We start from the raw sequence: 17,523 nt of genomic DNA on the forward strand, positions 1-17,523 counted from the left end.
ATGCTCTGAGCTGATCTCATCTCGGCCTCAACTGCACTTTCCTGGCCACCCTCTTTCAATCCCTTATCAATGAGGCAGGATGGCATGGTGGAAAAAAATCACCAGCCTCAGCTGTTGCTGTTAAAATTGCAGAGAGTCTGCACGTAGCTACAACTGTTCCAGTTTCTGGCTGTAAGAAAGAAAACTCCAACAGCTGCCAACGCAATGGAAACCCAATGCACCCACACAGTAGTCCAAGGCAAGCGTGTTGCACATTACAGTAAACCAGTGTAAACTATGACATTAAATTAAATACACAAGAAGCAGTCTGTCCCATATAAAAAGAACCAAAACACAGTCTAAACTTCAGTTATACAGTTTCAGATTCCAATTATAAGACCGTTAATGTTACAGCTGGTGAGTAAATTACAGGATATTTACAGATTTAAACACTTTAAGTTAATAAATTACGATAATCGTGATTTTCTAAAAGTTTTCAAACAGATGTAAACTTCACATTTGATGTAATGCTGAATGGTGGAAAGTTTATGATATATTTAAACAGAGATCCCACTCATAGATGAAGAGGAGAGAAAAAGAGAAATCTTGCTTTTCCATACACAGCTGACACAAAGGGAATCCAGGAACAGGTAACACGGTTTATTGCCGAGAAGTAACTGCATGTTAATAATTCAAAATATCAGTTTTGAATCATTAAAAGGGATACTCTGGGAGCGGAAAACAGTCCGGTTCTGCAGCGTATCCTCAGATACAATCCTTCAAAAAGTAAAGTTTTTAAATATCAGGTACTTTTGAGTTGGACAGAGCTCCATCTTGCAAAATTTGACAGCTAAACCTCTATCGTTTGCACCCTGAATGTCTGGATTTCTACATTTCCAGTTTGGGTTTAACAGGGTAAAACCTTGTAATCATTGCATTTCCCTCTCACATCAATCTTCCATCTGGTTAGTCTCAATGCCCAAGAATAGTTCAATCCAATTTCCATTGTATTATTCTGATGCTGAGAGCATTGCTGTACCCATAACCAAGGATTGTCTGCCCGCCATTGTCTTACTTACAGAGATCCAACTGTACTTTACAAGTTCAAATGGAGTTTGTTCGTCACTTGACCCACATCATCCAAAAAAACAATGAAAGTAGAGAGTCCAGAGTCAAAAAAGCAATGGGTGGTATTCGCAAAATGGTACATCTTTACTTGGAGACTATTTGGTCCCCATTTAGAAGTCTCTATATTAAATGTTTCTCAGGGATCCTCTTGCTCAATGAACAATTAAAAGATTGCAAATGATGAACAGCTCAGTACAATACTTTGTGGAATTTGTTGTGCAATGTTTCCTCGAAGATCGAGATTCCAGTTGGGTTTTCTGCAGTGTCTGGGTTCATTTGTGTTCAAACTAGACAACGTTTAACAAATGGCAATTATGTACTTTCAGCCCCAAATCAGCAAGTGATTGAACCAACCTATTGCACTGTGATACACACCAGCCAGAATCTACAGCTTGCTGTAGGAAAGATGTTGTGAAACTTGAAAGGGTTCAGAAAAGGTTTACAAGGATGTTGCCAGGATTGGAGGGTTTGAGCTATAGGGAGAGGCTGAACAGGTTGGGACTGTTTTCTCTGGAGCATCGGAGGCTGAGGGATGACTTTACAGAGGTTTTATAAAATCATGAGAGGCATGGATAGGATAAATAGACAAAGTCATTTCCCCAGGGGAGGGGAGTCCAAACCTAGAGGGCATAGTTTTAGGGTGAGATAAGAAAGCTTTAAAAGGGACCTGAGGGGAAGAGGGTGGGTTGTGTGTGGAATGAGCTGCTAGATGAAGTGGTGGAGGCTGGTACAATTGCAACATTTAAAAGGCATCTGGATGGGTATATGAATAGGAAGGGTTTGGAAGGATATCGGCCAAGTGCTGGCAGGTGGGACTAGATTAGTTTGGGATATCTGGTTGATATGGACGAGCTGGAGAGAAGTGACAGTTTCTATGCTGTTTAGCTCTCCAACTCTTTGACTAAGAGTGGAGAACACATCCAATGAAATGTGATGGCCTAATGGTATTATCGCTGGACCATTAGTCCAGAGATCCAGGTGATGTTCTGCAGATCAGGATTCAAATCCCACCATTGGCAGATGATGGATATTGAATTTAATTGAAACCTGGAATTATTAGTATAATGGTGAACGTTAGGAAAATCTATCTGGTTCATGAATGCCGTTCAGGGAACTGAAATTGTCATCCTTACATGGTCTGCCTTCCAACTCCACATCAATGTAGTTGACTCTTAATGGCCCTTTAGCCAATTAGGGATGGACAAGAATTGCTGGCCTAGCCCATATTGCATGAAAGAATATAGAGACATGATATAATTACATGTACCAGCCTTCAATGTACTGGAAATTTGAATTGTATTCATTGTAGTTAAGCAGTACCCTACCCTAGGGTTGCCAATGTGACCAACTGAACTTGTACCATTTCGAACGGCATTCTGTGAAAGTGTTTGTATAGAAAAGTGATGTGCCCCTTAATAAATGTAATCCAGAGGCAAGGAAGGGGGAGGGGATGGCTTTTTGCTTAGACATCATCTACAAAGTAGGACAATGTGGTCATTCTGAATTGCTTCTTTATGCAAGTCTGGTCGTACTTAGCAAAAGTGACCATCTTATTTGCTGGAAGGAGCTGTCTCCTGGTCCGGTTCACCTGACTGCCAGCTTTGTGCTGTTTGGTAGAAGCTGCGTTCAATTGTTTCTTGGAGAAAACCCAGTGAACTATTCAACATCAAAGCTCCCAAGAGAACCAGTCAGAAGCAACTCTCAGAAGGTGCTGTCTTTCTGAGCCATTTGTTGAGGCGAGCGGAATGAGAGAGACCTCCCTTCCAACATCCTATTCCTCGTGACTGTTGTGAGGAAGAGTTCAACACTTTGTGATCATAAAAATCAGAGACCGACCTCTCCTGAGAGCTGGTGGAAGCTGAGTGATGGTTCTGTGCTGCAGCACTTCAGGAGGAGTGAATATAGGTTTGGCCTGAACTCCAGCTATGCCTTGAGGAACCAATTATTGCTAACAGTCTTCACTCCCTTCTGCTCCTCCTGGGGAAGCTGCCACAGCCCTGAGATGAAAATAAACAATGCTCTTCACGAGCTTCCAGTCAGCGGGTAACTAACAAGCATAGGTCTCCCCGCAGGGCTAATAAACCATCAGCAATGCTGAATGCTTCAACTGTCTCTGGAGACCCAATCAGTGCTTAGAAGGATGAGGAATCGACCAGGCCTTTAACAAATGAATGACAATGAGACAGAAATGCTGGCTTGATCTCAGAGAAGAGCCGCTGGAAGCACAGATGCACAAATTTGTCCTTTGTTTCCTGGCGTACAGCTACCTGTTGTTCTGAAGTTCCTCTCTCAGCCACGTGGGCAGGCTCTGTCCCAGTTTATACAACAGCTTTGAAAGCTCGATGTTGGAATCTCTGTAGTATTCACGTAAAAAAGCTCTCGACTGTGGAAGAAATAAAAATCCAATCATTGTTGTGTTGTGGCCAGACCAAACCCCCTCAAAATATCTAGAAGATCCTAGCTTTTCCTTATTTTCAAGGTAAATGTAAGGTGTTGAGTTCCAGATGCAATTTGAATGGTAAAAACCCAGATGTGAAGCAAATCACACTTTATTCATCAGCTAAAGTTAAAACACAACGAAAGAAAGAACTCTACTGGCAAACTTAACAGAACTATAGAGTCATAGAGATGTACAGCATGGAAACAGACCCTTCAGTCCAACCTGTCCATGCCGACCAGATATCCCAACCCAATCTAGTCCCACCTGCCAGCACCCGGCCCATATCCCTCCAAACCCGTCCTATTCACATACCCATCCAAAACAATGCAACAGCATATGAAACAGTAATTGCTGCTCCTAAAATTTGAGGAAATCACCTCCAGCACCTAAAATACCTCAAAAAAGTAGCTGTTACAGCCATAAATTTTTCCCGTCCTCCATCTTGGATTACCCAGAATCCTTACATACAGTAATTACTACCAATTAACTCAGTAAGGTGTTCGACAAGGTTCCCCATGGGAGACTGATTAGCAAGGTTAGATCTCATGGAATATAGGGAGAACTAGCCATTTGGATACAGAACTGGCTCAAAGGTAGAAGACAGAGGGTGGTGGTGGAGGGTTGTTTTTCAGACTGGAGGCCTGTGACCAGTGGAGTGCCACAAGGATCGGTGCTGGGCCCGCTACTTTTTATCATTTACATAAATGATTTGGATGGGAGCATAAGAGGTACGGTTAGTAAGTTTGCAGATGACACCAAAATTGGAGGTGTAGTGGACAGCAAAGAAGGTTACCTTAGATTACAACAGGATCTTGATCAGATGGGCCAATGGACCAATGGGCTGAGAAGTGGCAGATGGAGTTTAATTCAGATAAATGCGAGGTGCTGCATTTTGGAAAAGCAAATCTTAGCAGGACATATACACTTAATGGTAAGGTCCTCGGGAGTGTTACTGAACAAAGAGACCTTGGAGTGCAGGTTCTTGGTTCCTTGAAAGTGGAGTCGCAGGTAGATAGGATAGTGAAGAAGGCGTTTGGCATGCTTTCCTTTATTGGTCAGAGTATTCAGTACAGGAGTTGGGAGGTCATGTTGCGGCTGTACAGGTCATTGGATAGGCCACTGTTGGAATATTGCGTGCAATTCTGGTCTCTTTCCTATCAGAAAGATGTTGTGAAACTTGAAAGAGTTCAGAAAAGATTTACAAGGATGTTGCCAGGGTTGGAAGATCTGAACTACAGGGAGAGGCTGAACAGGCCGGGGCTGTTTTCCCTTGAGCGTTGGAGGCTGAGGGGTGACCTTACAGAGGTTTACAAAATTATGAGGGACATGGATAGGATAAATAGAGTCTTTTCCCTGGGGAAGGGGAGTCCAGAACTAGAGGGCATGGGTTTAGGGTGAGAGAGGAAAGATCTTAAAGAGACCTAAGGGGCAACTTTTTCACGCAGACGGTGGTACAGGTATGGAATGAGCTGCCAGAGGATGCGATGGAGGCTGGTACAATTGCAACATTTAAGAGGCATTTGAATGGGTATATGAATAGGAAGGGTTTGGAGGGATATGGGCCGGGTGCTGACGGGTGGGACTAGGTTGGGTGAGAGTGTGAGTGAGTGTGTGTGAGTGAGTGTGTGTGAGTGAGTGTGTGTGAGTATGTGTGTGTGAGTATGTGTGTGTGAGTATGTGTGTGTGAGAGAGCATATGAGAGAGCACGTATGAGAGAGAGAGCGTATGAGAGAGTGCGTGTGAGAGTGCGTGTGTGTGTGGGAGAGTGTGTGTGTGTGTGAGTGTGAGAGAGCGTATGAGAGAGCGTGTGAGAGTGTGTGTGTGAGAGTGTGTGTGTGAGAGTGTGTGTGTGAGAGTGTGTGTGTGTGAGAGTGTGAGTGTGTGTGTGAGAGTGTGTGTGTGTGAGAGTGTGTGTGTGTGTGTGAGAGTGTGTGTGTGTGTGTGAGAGTGTGTGTGTGTGAGAGAGTGTGTGTGTGTGTGAGAGAGTGTGTGTGTGAGTGTGAGAGAGTGCGTGTGTGAGTGTGAGAGAGTGCGTGTGTGAGTGCGGGAGAGTGCGTGTGTGTGGGAGAGTGCGTGTGTGTGGGAGAGTGTGTGAGAGCGTGTGTGTGAGAGCGTGTGTGTGACAGCTTGTGTGTGACAGCTTGTGTGTGAGAGTGTGTGCGCGCTATTTGGAGACTGCCACCACAAAGGCAGCAGTGGTCTTACTATACAGTCCAGCTGACCCAGGGTGGGGGTTGGGTGGGGGACAGGGGCAAGTCGGCCAGGGAGCAGGAGTGCAGGTGGGGGTGGGTGAGAGGGGTTGGGGGTGGATGGGGTTGGGGCGGTCGTGTAGGGGGGGGTTGGCAGGGGTGTGCTGGGTTTGGGGGACAGGGTGGAAGCAGGCGGGGGTGGGGTCAGGCAGGATGTGGGGTCGGAGTGGAGTTGGGGGTTGGGCAGGGTTGGTGGAATGGAGTGGGAGTTGACAGGGGGTGGGGGTGGAGTTGGGGTCGGGTGGGGGCTAGGAGCTCGCTCGTAGTGTGCTGAAGGGGGAGCAGACTTCACAGATAACTCCGAGCCCCAGAGGAAATCAATTAACAGAATAATCAATCATCCAAATGAAATCGTGCCCGCCCATCTCGTTCAGATAATCAAGTTTCCTCTATATTTAGGGTACAGGCTCACCAACATAGACTTTGCCATCTCGCCCAAGCAGTCATTTATTATAACATTTTTAAGTTTTGCATTTGGACACACCTTCATGGCAGATGTGACTTGAAACCGGACATTCTGGTCCAGAGATAGGGACTTGGTTGAGTCTTTGTAAGCCCGGGTGGTGGGTTTTGTTGAATTGGTTGGCATCAGGTGGGTGAGGAAGTATCAATCACACCACAGGGTATAGGGTGTCTGATCCTGATACTTATACATGCACTTCCCAAACAGAATCAATGGATTTGGTCAAGAAAGAGAGGCTTACTCTGCTCCCACTTAGTCCAGGGACACTGGGAGTCAAGTATTGACTTCCCACTTGATGTTCTGCCTCAACACTGTCCATTTGAAGACAAGGAGCAACTGTATGTTGGAAAGGAAGACCATTCAGCCCCTGCAGCCTGTTTCTCCAGTCATGAAGACCATGGCTGACTGAACTTAGCCTTAATCACCACTGTCCTGTTAACCTCCTTTAATCCTCGACTCTCTCACAAATCAAAAAAGAACCTTCCAAACCAGCCTTGAATATATTCAATAACTCAGCCCCTAGCAGGTAAACTCTCCTGTTCAACAGAGTCTGCCTGCAGCAGCCCCCTCCACTGCATCACCAACAAGTCTCAGAATGGGATTTGAACTCACAATGTCTGGATTCAGAGACATTGAGCTAATTCTAGTGAAACTCCAGGAGCTGGAGATGAGACAGATGAGGTTAATTCACTAAACAGGAGAGGGAGCACCACCTTCTGTTAGCGGAATGCGGGTCAGTGGAGGATTGAAAGAGAATCTAAGTTCAACAAGTGGAGGGACCTATAGCATAGGAGAAAGTGAGGGCTGCAGATGCTGGAGAGCAGAGTGGAAGAGTGGGATGCTGAAGAAGCACAGCTGGTCAGGCAGCATCCGAGCAGCAGGAGAATCGGCGTTTCAGTCATAAGCCTGTGAAGGGCTTTTGCCTGAAACGTTGACTCTCCTGCTCCTCGGATACTGCCTGACCAGCTGTGCTTTTCCAGTACCACACTTTTCTACAGGGATTTATAGCATGTTGTGTATATTTATCAAAACATACGGTCACCAGGTTAAATTGTATCTTCACAATGAAGCTCGCAGTAAACGAGAAACAAGTGCCTTCAGATCCCTGACTAGCTAAAAGTGGTATGTTGCAAATGCAATAGTCTTTCTGCTGGATTTGGAGTCAAAAGGAGCTAGCTTCTCTATGATGGGGAACTTTGTTGGATCGGGGGGTGGGGGGAGGAAGAGGAGATGGAGACATTGCATTGTGCTTGTGTGGCACCTGTCCAGGGAGCTTTGTGTATAGCTGTTCAAGGGAAGGAGTCATTGTGTATTGAGGGAGGGAGCCGAATAACAAAATGGAAGATTAATCTATCAAAGGCAAGCTGAGCTTGATGGAGGGAGATCGAAGGTGATTGAGAACAGGTCAATGATGAGACTAGACTAGAGTGGTGCTGGAAAAGCACAGCAGTTCAGGCAGCATCTGAGAAGCAGGAAAATCGACGTTTCGGGCAAAAGCCCTTCATCAGGATTTACCAATGATGAGACGAGGAGAGTCAAGAGTATTTGACGGTTGGACAAGAATGGCTGAAGATGATCATTGACAGGTGAAGACTGTCAGAGGATAAGACAAGGGCAGCAGGATGCAGGCCAATGCTGATCAGGAGGATAACTCGAGATTGAGAGAAGGTTGATCCAGGGTGATGGTGGCTGGCCTGAAGCTGACAGGAGGGTGAGCTAGGGTGATCGAGCGGGGGTTGTAGAGGATGGAGGGAAAGTGAAAGGCAAAGACCTGCATCCCCAGGGATTCAACAATGTCAGGTGGGGAAGAGGGTAGAGACAAAAAAGCTGCAGATGCTGGAACCCAAGGTAGACAAACAGGAGGCTGGGGTAAAACAGCAAGCCAGGCAGCAGCAGGAGGTGGAGAAATCAACATTTTGGGTGTAATCCTTCTTCAGGGTTTCATCTGAAATGTTGACTTTGTCATCTCCTGATGCTGCCTGCCTTGCTGTGTTCTTCCAGCCTTCTGCTTGTCTACCTCGGTAGGGAGTGGGGTCAGCAGCTCAAGTTCAAAGTGATCCTTTCAAACAATCAGAACGATGGAACCAAAAACAGAAGTTGCTGGAAACGTTGAGCAGATCTGGCAGGAATCTGGCAGGAATCAAAGTTCGGGCCCGGTGACCCTTCTTCAGAACTGGACCCGAAATGTTAACTGCGATTTCTCTTCACGGATGCTGCCAGACCTGCTGAGTTTTTCCAGCAACTTCTGTTTTTGTTTCTGATTTTTCAGTATGCGCAATTCTTTCGGTTTTTACGTTGCGTCTGGGTTGGGAGCAGATTCCACATTAATGTGGTAGCCAGAACTCCAATTCCATGGGGTAATGGCTAGCAACTTTGGCCAGGCCTTCAACAATATATAGTCAATCATTTGATTGCATGGGGCAAGGTGTACCAAAACCTGGTGGAAATCCTGGTCATTTCCAGTCCCTCCATCAGGGGGTGCTCACCACTGCTATACACTTCCACCAATGAGTCCTGCTAGGCTGACACTGGGTGACTGTGAATCAGCCAATATGAATTGGTTTTGAGTGGTCATCATTTTGAATTTGCACATTTTGTTTTCACACTGAACAAAACAGAAAAGAGAATAACTCTCAACATGAAGATTTCTGAATGTGTAAAATAAGTGATGATCGTCAGAACTCAACTGAAACAATCCTGGTGGAATACTCAATTCTAAGATTCTTGGAGATTGGCTGCACTGCATCATAGAGTCATACAGCACGGAAATAGACACTTCAGTCCAACCAGTCCATGCCGAAAATAATCCCAAACTAAGCTTGTCCCACTTGCCAGCTCCTGGCCCACATCCCTCTAAACTTTTCCCATCCATGCACTTATCCGAATGGCTTTTAAATATTGTCATTGTACCCACATCCACCACTTCCTCAGGAATCTTTCATATATCTTTATATCTTTGTCTTTACTGCCAAACCACTGACACACATCCAGAAGCATCCTGTAGATCCCTCCTGTACTCTCCGTACACACCATTTAACTTGTGCTTTGATACAGATCAGTAGATAGATGGGACACGTTGAGTACGTACATCACTGTCCATCTCTGGGTACCTCCGGCCTTTACTTTTCCCCAGGCACTTCGATTTATTGCCATCCAACAGCTGACACCAGAAGCCTTTCTTCAGATCAAATCTGAAATTCAAAGAATAACGAGCGTCACACATGGTCCTTATTTTCCCCACTCACAGTGAATGGACATTGCTCCTGACATTAACATGTAATGGCCTTCCCCAGTTTCCATGTCAACAGAGAGGGTTATGTTTTTATCTTGAATCAGGGCAGTCCTTGCGATCCAGCTAGGGCTGGTAGGTAGAGTTCCACAATTTTGACCCAGCAACAGTTAAAACAAAAGGTGAAATGCTTTCAAGTCAGGATGGCGAGTGGTTTGGAGGGGAACTTGCAGAGAGCGGTATTCCCACGTACCTACAACATATACATGGCAGCAGCCGTGGGTTTGAAAAGTGCTGTTGAAGGTCAATTGTTGCACACCACTTGTAGCTAATACACACTGCTACCTCTGTGCATAGGTAATGGAGGGCGTGAATGTTGAAGCTGGTGGATGTGGTATCAATCAGGTGTGCTGCTTTGTTCCCTTCTGAGATGCTCGCTAACTGTCGCAGATATCACAGCGTTAAAATGTTTTTCTTGATTCTTGTTTTGTTGAATTGTTCTGTGAAAATGTGACCTATTTCCTCACAGCTGTTCCTGAAATCCACTATTCCCATGATCTAACCTTGGGAGCAGTACAATTCTCCAGTTCTATTAAGTATGAGATTGTGTTCGGGGTTAGCATCAAGACTGACCAAAAGGGGGTGGTATTGTTCAGTATATACATGATCATGATGATGTGAGAATTGGTTTGTAATCTATCACAGTTTGCACTGATAAGGGAAAATCTCTTAAGGTGTTTCTCAAGGTCAGTGTGCGTAAAGTGCAACTTCCCTCCTTCAGGTCTGGCGTCAACAAACCCCCTCGTCAAAAATATCCCTTGACCCCAGGGAGACTGCTCCATCCACTTTTCTCTGTAAAGACCTTGAATGTCCTCCTTTGCCACCAATTGGTTGAGGCTGTAGTCAGCTAGTTCCAGATATTGTCTTATCAATCTGTTCAGAGAAATTATTGTCACACCTTTGGACCAGGGGAACTTGAACCCATGTCTCCTGACTCAGAGATAGGGACACTATCTCTGAACAACAAGAGCCCTCATAGTTGATTACCTTTACTTTTTCTCATATATCTAGAAGTGCTCTTACACACAACTAAGTGTTTATTTTCTCAAAACCTGTGACTGTTTTTCCCTCCATCTATTAACCTTCTCCAGCAGCACACTTTTTGGCTCCATTTATTAACCTCCCAACTGTAAATCCCCCCCTGTTTTCCGACTGACTGATTTAGATTAGATTAGATTCCTTACAGTGTGGAAACAGGCCCTTCAGCCCAACAAGTCCACACTGACCCTCTGCAGAATAACACACCCAGACCCAATTCCCTCTAACTAATGCATCTAACACTATTGGCAATTTAGCATGGCCAATTCACCTGACCTGCACATCTTTGGACGGTGGGAGGAAACCACAGCACCCAGAGGGAACCCTCGCAGACACTGGGAGAACGTGCAAACTCCACACCGACAGCCGCCCAAGGCAGGAATCGAACCCATGTTGCTGGCACTGTGAGGCAGCATTGCTAACCACTGAGCCACTGTGCCACCCATTTATATGCAAAGCCCATTAAGAGAAATGCAGACCATTAAAGATTGAAGGATCTTGTTCACAAGTTGAACAAATGACTCTTGAATCTCTCCTCCTGAGAGGTGATTTCTGAGTTTGATCGTCATTAGAAGTGAATAGAACAAAGAGAATCCTGAACAGCATCGGGACGAGGATTCGAATTGCGGACTGTCAGAATCGAGTCCCGGAGAAAACCTACCTTGAAGCAGTCGAGAGGTGGGGCGGAGTGGACTGCAGGCTTGGAGTGGAGTGGGGACGGCTGTTGGACTGGGGTCTGGAGTGGGTGGTCAGACTATGTTTGGAGGCCCTTGTTCAAAGCTACTGCAATGTAATGCTTACCTGTAATTCATTTATATGACTATAATGACTATTCTTTTAATTATGTCTTATTTCTATGAAGTAATGCAATTACTTGTCTTTTTTATTCCTCGTTTTGTATCTAAGATTTGTATCTAGGGACTTGAACCTAAGATGGCACCATAAGAGACGATATTGGAAAACATTTCACTGTACTCCTGTACATCTGTACTTGAGTACACGTAACAATACAGGGATATTCAATTCTATTCTGAAAGTCTGATAATGCTACCAACTGAGCTCTCCAGGCTCCCCCTCTGTTGGTTCCATGCTTAACTATTGAATCCCAGTCAGTTGCACAGTGTAAGCAGCGTGTATATCATGCTTCCCCCAAACCCTTCAACACTTTTAGTTTCTAGAAATCTATCCATTTCTTTCTTGGTTATAGTCATTGACTTGGCTCCCACACCTTTCTGTTGTAGAGAATTCCACAGGTTCACTGCACTCTGAGTGAGAAAAGATTTTCCTCATCTTAATCCAAAATGGGCCTACCATCTATTCTGAGGCTGTGAATGCTATCCTGGACTCCCACCCAAGGTGCTCCCCCATCCCAGCCAGGGAAAATGTCCTCCCTGCATTCAGGCCGATCACCCTGACAGAATTTTATACATTTCAATCACTTCACAACTTTCCGCAACCCTTCTGGTAAGATGCCCCCTAGCTCCTCTCTATTGCACAGGGGAGTGGAGGGGGAGTGGGGTTGGAAGGTGAGATGAATACGGAGGCCCGAGTGATTACTCTTGGCTGAGAACAGTTCAGACGTTACTCACATCAGCAACTTGTGATAATCAGCAATGTTTCGGAGACCAAGGAACTTCTGCACCTTTTCCATTGTTGCAGCGGGCTCTGCTCGGAGCAGATGTCCATCGAGAACAAGAATCTGAGGAGGAAGGGAGAATTGTGTGACTTGGAGAGCTCACCACCAAGCTGTGGAGGACGCCAGCATAAGAGACCTTAACGCTTTTTTGACGAAAGAAACCGAGAAGTCTTGAGTGGCCAGTGGGGCAGTTGCATGTGGAGTGCTATCCCATCTTGGGTGGGATTTGCCCCTTCAGTAACCCAAAGATATCAGTGACACAGAGAAGGCTGTTTAAAGTAATTAACTGCAAAAGAAAGGGTGAATTTATCTCATGCACGTGCCACCCAAATTGCTGAAATGAATTGGAGAAATTTCTTTGTAAAACAAGCTGAAAAATAGTATTTTACACAAACAAAGCACAGTTCTTGCTGTGGCCTGTAGTAGTTTAGGAGTAACAATGTTATTTAGTGAGTGTGATGGAGACATTATAGTCCAGAGGGAGTTTATTTGGGCCATTTTAAAAATCTTCATTCACAGGATGACAGCATTGCTAGCTGGACTAGTGTTTATTGTCCATCCTTAATTGTCCTGAGGGCAGTTGAGAGTCAATCACATTGCTATGGGTCTGGAGTCACGTGTAGGCCAAACGAGATAAGGATGGCACTTCCTTCTCTAAAGGACAATAGTGAACCAGATGGGTTCTTCCTGACAATGTTTTTGTGGTCATCGTAAGACCATTATTTCAAATTTTTATAGAATTCAAGTTCCACAATGTTGGGATTTGTGACGTGGCCTCCAGAACATTCGCTGAGTTTCTGGATTAGTAGTCTAGTGATTATTCCTCTAAATCATGGCCTCCCATGGTAGGAACCCAGCATGGCCATACCTTTCTGGGGAGCTTTCCAATCAGTCCCATCCTTCTCTCCATCCTGTAACCCTGAAACATGATTTCCCCCAGGAGCCCATTTAAATTGCTTTTGACATCATTGTCCACTTCCACTTCACCCGCCCTCAAAGGCAATTGTCACTCACTGCGTAAAAAGGTTCTTCCTCTCAATACTCTCACGTCTTTGTCTAAAACTTTAAATCTGTCTCTCCAAAAGTTTTTTCGTTTGTTTATTTATTTATTTATTGTCACGTGTATTTTGTTACAAAATACAGCCAGAAATGTTGCACAGTGTCACCACTCTCCAGCACAAAACACAATAGTAAAAGCAAACATAGAATATAAAGGCAGGAATGTAAAAACTAAAAACTGTTCAAACTGTAAAATAAAATGATAAAGTAAACGATTTTGAATCATCAGCTAATAGAAAATGCCTTTCTTTATCTGTCTTTTCTGAGTATGTCATTATTGTGTATACTTCTATCCAGATAAATGCGAGGTGCTGCATTTTGGGAAAGCAAATCTTAGCAGGACTTATCCACTTAATGGTAAGGTCCTAGGGAGTGTTGCTGAACAAAGAGACCTTGGAGTGCAGGTTCATAGCTCCTTGAAAATGGAGTCTCAGGTAGATAGGATAGTGAAGAAGGCGTTTGGTATGCTTTCCTTTATTGGTCAGAGTATGGAGTACAGGAGTTGGGAGGTCATGTTGCTGCTGTACAGGGCACTAGTTAGGCCACTGTTGGAATATTGTGTGCAATTCTGGTCTCCTTCCTATTGGAAAGATGTTGTGAAACTTGAAAGGGTTCAGAAAAGATTTACAAGGATGTTGCCAGAATTGGAGGATTTGAGCTACAGGGAGAGGCTGAACAGGCTGGGGCTGTTTTCCCTGGAGCGTTGGAGGCTGAGGAGTGACCTTATAGAGGTTTACAAAATTATGAGGGGCATGGACAGGATAAATAGGCAAAGTTTTTTCCCTGGGGTGGGGGAGTCCAGAACTAGAGGGCATAGGTTTAGGGTGAGAGGGGAAAGATATAAAAGAGACCTAGGGGGCAACATTTTCACACAGAGGGTAGTACAGGTATGGAATGAGCTGCCTGGGGAACTAGTGGAGGCTGGTACAATTGCAATATTTAAGAGGCATTTGGATGGGTATGGGCTGGGATTTGGAAGGATATGGGCCGGGTGCTGGCAGGTGGGACTAGATTGGGTTAGGATATCTGGTCAGCATGGACGGGTTGGACCGAAGGGTCTGTTTCCATGCCGTACACCTATATGACTCTACAACACACCTCAGAAACACTTTTTTCTCCAAGGACAACACACCAACTTCTCTAACCTAGCAATGCCAAACTGACGATGGATGCAGCCTCTCTTATTTATGGAAATATTCTGATAATTCTCCCTTACACCTTCTAAAAGCCCTTCTTGAAGTGCAGTGACCTGAACTGGATGACAGAATTCTAGTTGTGGCTTGATCAGACGTTTACAAAGATTCCTAATCATCTTTTGGACTCAAAAATGTATTAAGGTATCTCTGTTATCAATGGAAAATTAGAGGGTACACACTGCTTAACGCCTACAATTTATTATGTTTATTATTGAGGAACTGGATTCCAAGAGTGGAGGAAAATGGGTTTTTGGTTATAGCTCTTTATAGAATCCAGACAGTGTGGAAGCAGGCATTTAGCTCACTAAGTCCACACCAACCCTCTGCAGAGCATCCCAGCCAATCCCTGTATTGATTCTGGCTAACCTGCCTACCCTGCACAGCAGGGGCAATTTAGCATGGCCAATCCACCTAAGCTGCACATCTTTGGACTATGGGAGGAAATCAGAGCATCCAGACAGGATCCACACAGATACAGGAAGAACATGCAAACTCCACACAGAGAGTTGCCCAAGGGTGGAATTGAACCTGGGTCCCTGGTGTTGGGAGACAGCAGTGCTAACGACTTAGCCACCGGGCTACCCAAAAGTTGATGCTTTTTTTAAAAAAAAGGCCAGAAAGTCATTTCTAATCATCAATGCAAAACAAGAATGCGTGTAAACTGAGCTAAATGATTCGATACTCTAGCTGGTGAGATAATTTATAAAGTATTAACACCTCAGGTGGTAATGACCTACTGACTGAAACATCAGGAACCACAACCAAATTTCAGTTCTGAAGAAGGAAACAATTCATAACTGCAGAAGGGCAGTTTAATTTTGGCAATCTCATACATACAAACAAGAAGCTGGAAGAGGCCATTCAGCCCCTCAAGACTGTTCTGTTACTTATAAGTTCATGGCTAATTTCATTGTCCAATTTGTGATTAACACAAAAATTCATGAGCCTACCTATCCCCGATTACCCTTCACTCCCCTCCTTAACAAGAAACTATCCACCTCAGCCATAAAAATATTCAAGGATGTTGCTTCCATCACCTTTTTCAGGAAGACTTCCAAAGATTCACGACTCTCTATGAGTGAAAAAAAAGTTGCCTCATCTCTTTTAAATGAATGAATCTTTACTTTTAAACAGTGACTCCAAATTTTGACTCTCTCACAAATGGAAATGTCCTTTGTCAGCACCCTCCTAGACCTTATATCCTTCAATCAAGTTTCTTCTTTACTTTCTAGACTCCAGTCTTTCCCAGTTCTGAAGAAGGGTCACTGGGTCTGAAATGTTAGCTCTGATCTCTCTCCACAGATTTTGCCAGACCTGCTGAGTTTTTTCCCCCGCAATTGCTGTTTTTGTTTTGGCTTTCCTGCAATTCATTTTTTAAATCAATATTTCTTTATAAGACAACTTATCCGTTCTGGTATCAGGCTGGCAAATCTCTAAACTTATTCAAATGTATTATTATCCTTCCCTAAAATAATAGCCTAATTCTGTACATAGTACTCCAGATATGGTTTCACCAATGTTCGATATATATCTTAAGTTTACCATCCCTATATTTGGTCTCAACTCCTGTCACAATACATGATAATTAATATCTATTAGCTTTCCTAATTACTTACTGTATCCATATACTATCCTTTTGTGAGTCATGCACTTGTACAGTTCCGTTTTGAATTTGTCACCATTTAGAAATGTACTTTTTTTTATACTTCCTACCATAATGGACAATTTTACAATTTTCTTCAGTACATTCCGTTTTTGCCTTCTCACTAAACCCATCTATAATCTTTTTGCAGCCTGCATCTGTCCCCTTCACAACTTATGTTCCTACCTCCTATTGTTTCATCAACAAATTGGCAACCATTCCTTCCAGTCCTTGATCAGAGCTGGAAAGAAGTCTTAAGCTGTTTTACCAAACCAAGTAGATGGGGTTGGAAAAAGCCCTGAGATTTTCATAGAATTTGGTGAGAAAAGGTCAGTGAGTTGGCCTGTATGTGCATCTCGAGGAGAGGAAGAAAGCATTATATCTGGTAAATGTGCATAAAATCACTGAAAGGAATCACTTGCAATCTCAGTGTGTACAAAATTTTAAAATGAAGAGGTTAGGACTGAGTATCTATAAAGTTCATTGCTGAGGAAAAAAGCATTTTTTTTGCTGTTTATGGTAAGATCGTTTTGTTTTAGTATGTACATAACTTTGTTTGACACGATAAATTTATGTTCTTTTGTTCAAACTATCTCAGCACCCCTTGTGTTGACTAACTGATCACCACAATAACCACATGATAAAAGTAAAACACCTAGTCTATCAAGCCACGTTTCACTCTGGGATCTGGCTTGTTCAATATCACTATCCGCTGGGATCATAATAACAAGATGACGAAAAACTCCTTGAGATAACAGGAGGTGAGATTGGAGTCTAACAGCATGTCAGAATGAACAGCCCAACCACAGAACAAGGGGTGAAAATCATCTTCATAGAGGATTGCATAGCAGCAAATGCAATGTGCAGCTTACAATATTGCTCAGAAGGATGAGCCTATGTCATTCTGGAAATGTTGGTAAATATAGCTTCAGAGTGTTTTTAATTGAACATCCTGTGTAATAGGGCTAATATGTTAGCTGAATTTAAAACAAAGTGTTGGAGAAACAGAGCACTCTGGAAGCAACTGTGAAGAGAGAAACAACGTTAACATTTCAAGTCTGCTCTGACTTTTCCTCAGATCCTGTTTCTCTCTCTCCACAGACATTGCCAGGTGAGTTTCTCTAGCACTCTGTTTTTATTTCCGATTCCCAGTGTCTGCAGTGTGTTGCTCCCATTAACTTGTTAGCTGGCTAACAAGCCTAACTCTAAAGTCATCTTCCGAATTAATATCAACCTCAATTTCAATTTGTCAGCTTATAACCAGCAGCTTAATGCTGAATTATTGCAGCTGTGATCAAATGGCACAGTAATGGGGTTAATAAACAATTGCCAATTCATAACCTGATTTTCTGCTTTTTTGGCAAGAAATCTTTAATTGATTCCGTAATTAGATTGTGTGTATCC

The 17,523-nt window shown here is 43.9% G+C and overlaps 1 protein-coding gene across 4 annotated transcripts in view; it reads right to left on the reverse strand.

The window, feature by feature from the left end:
* Positions 1-387: 387 nt before the first annotated feature.
* Positions 388-17,523, reverse strand: part of ndst1b (N-deacetylase/N-sulfotransferase (heparan glucosaminyl) 1b) — a 274,405-nt gene continuing 257,269 nt past the window's right edge. For all 4 annotated transcript variants that reach the window (XM_060837417.1, XM_060837416.1, XM_060837418.1 and 1 more), the window contains 3 exons: positions 12,176-12,285; positions 9,348-9,450; positions 388-3,490 (listed from right to left, as the gene is read on the reverse strand). In XM_060837417.1, coding sequence (XP_060693400.1) covers positions 3,371-3,490; positions 9,348-9,450; positions 12,176-12,285 — 333 coding nt within the window. In that variant the 3' untranslated portion in view covers positions 388-3,370. The remainder of the gene's footprint in view (positions 3,491-9,347; positions 9,451-12,175; positions 12,286-17,523) is intronic.

The sequence above is a fragment of the Hemiscyllium ocellatum genome, chromosome 16, assembly GCF_020745735.1.
Source record: "Hemiscyllium ocellatum isolate sHemOce1 chromosome 16, sHemOce1.pat.X.cur, whole genome shotgun sequence".
Lineage (NCBI taxonomy): Eukaryota > Metazoa > Chordata > Chondrichthyes > Orectolobiformes > Hemiscylliidae > Hemiscyllium > Hemiscyllium ocellatum.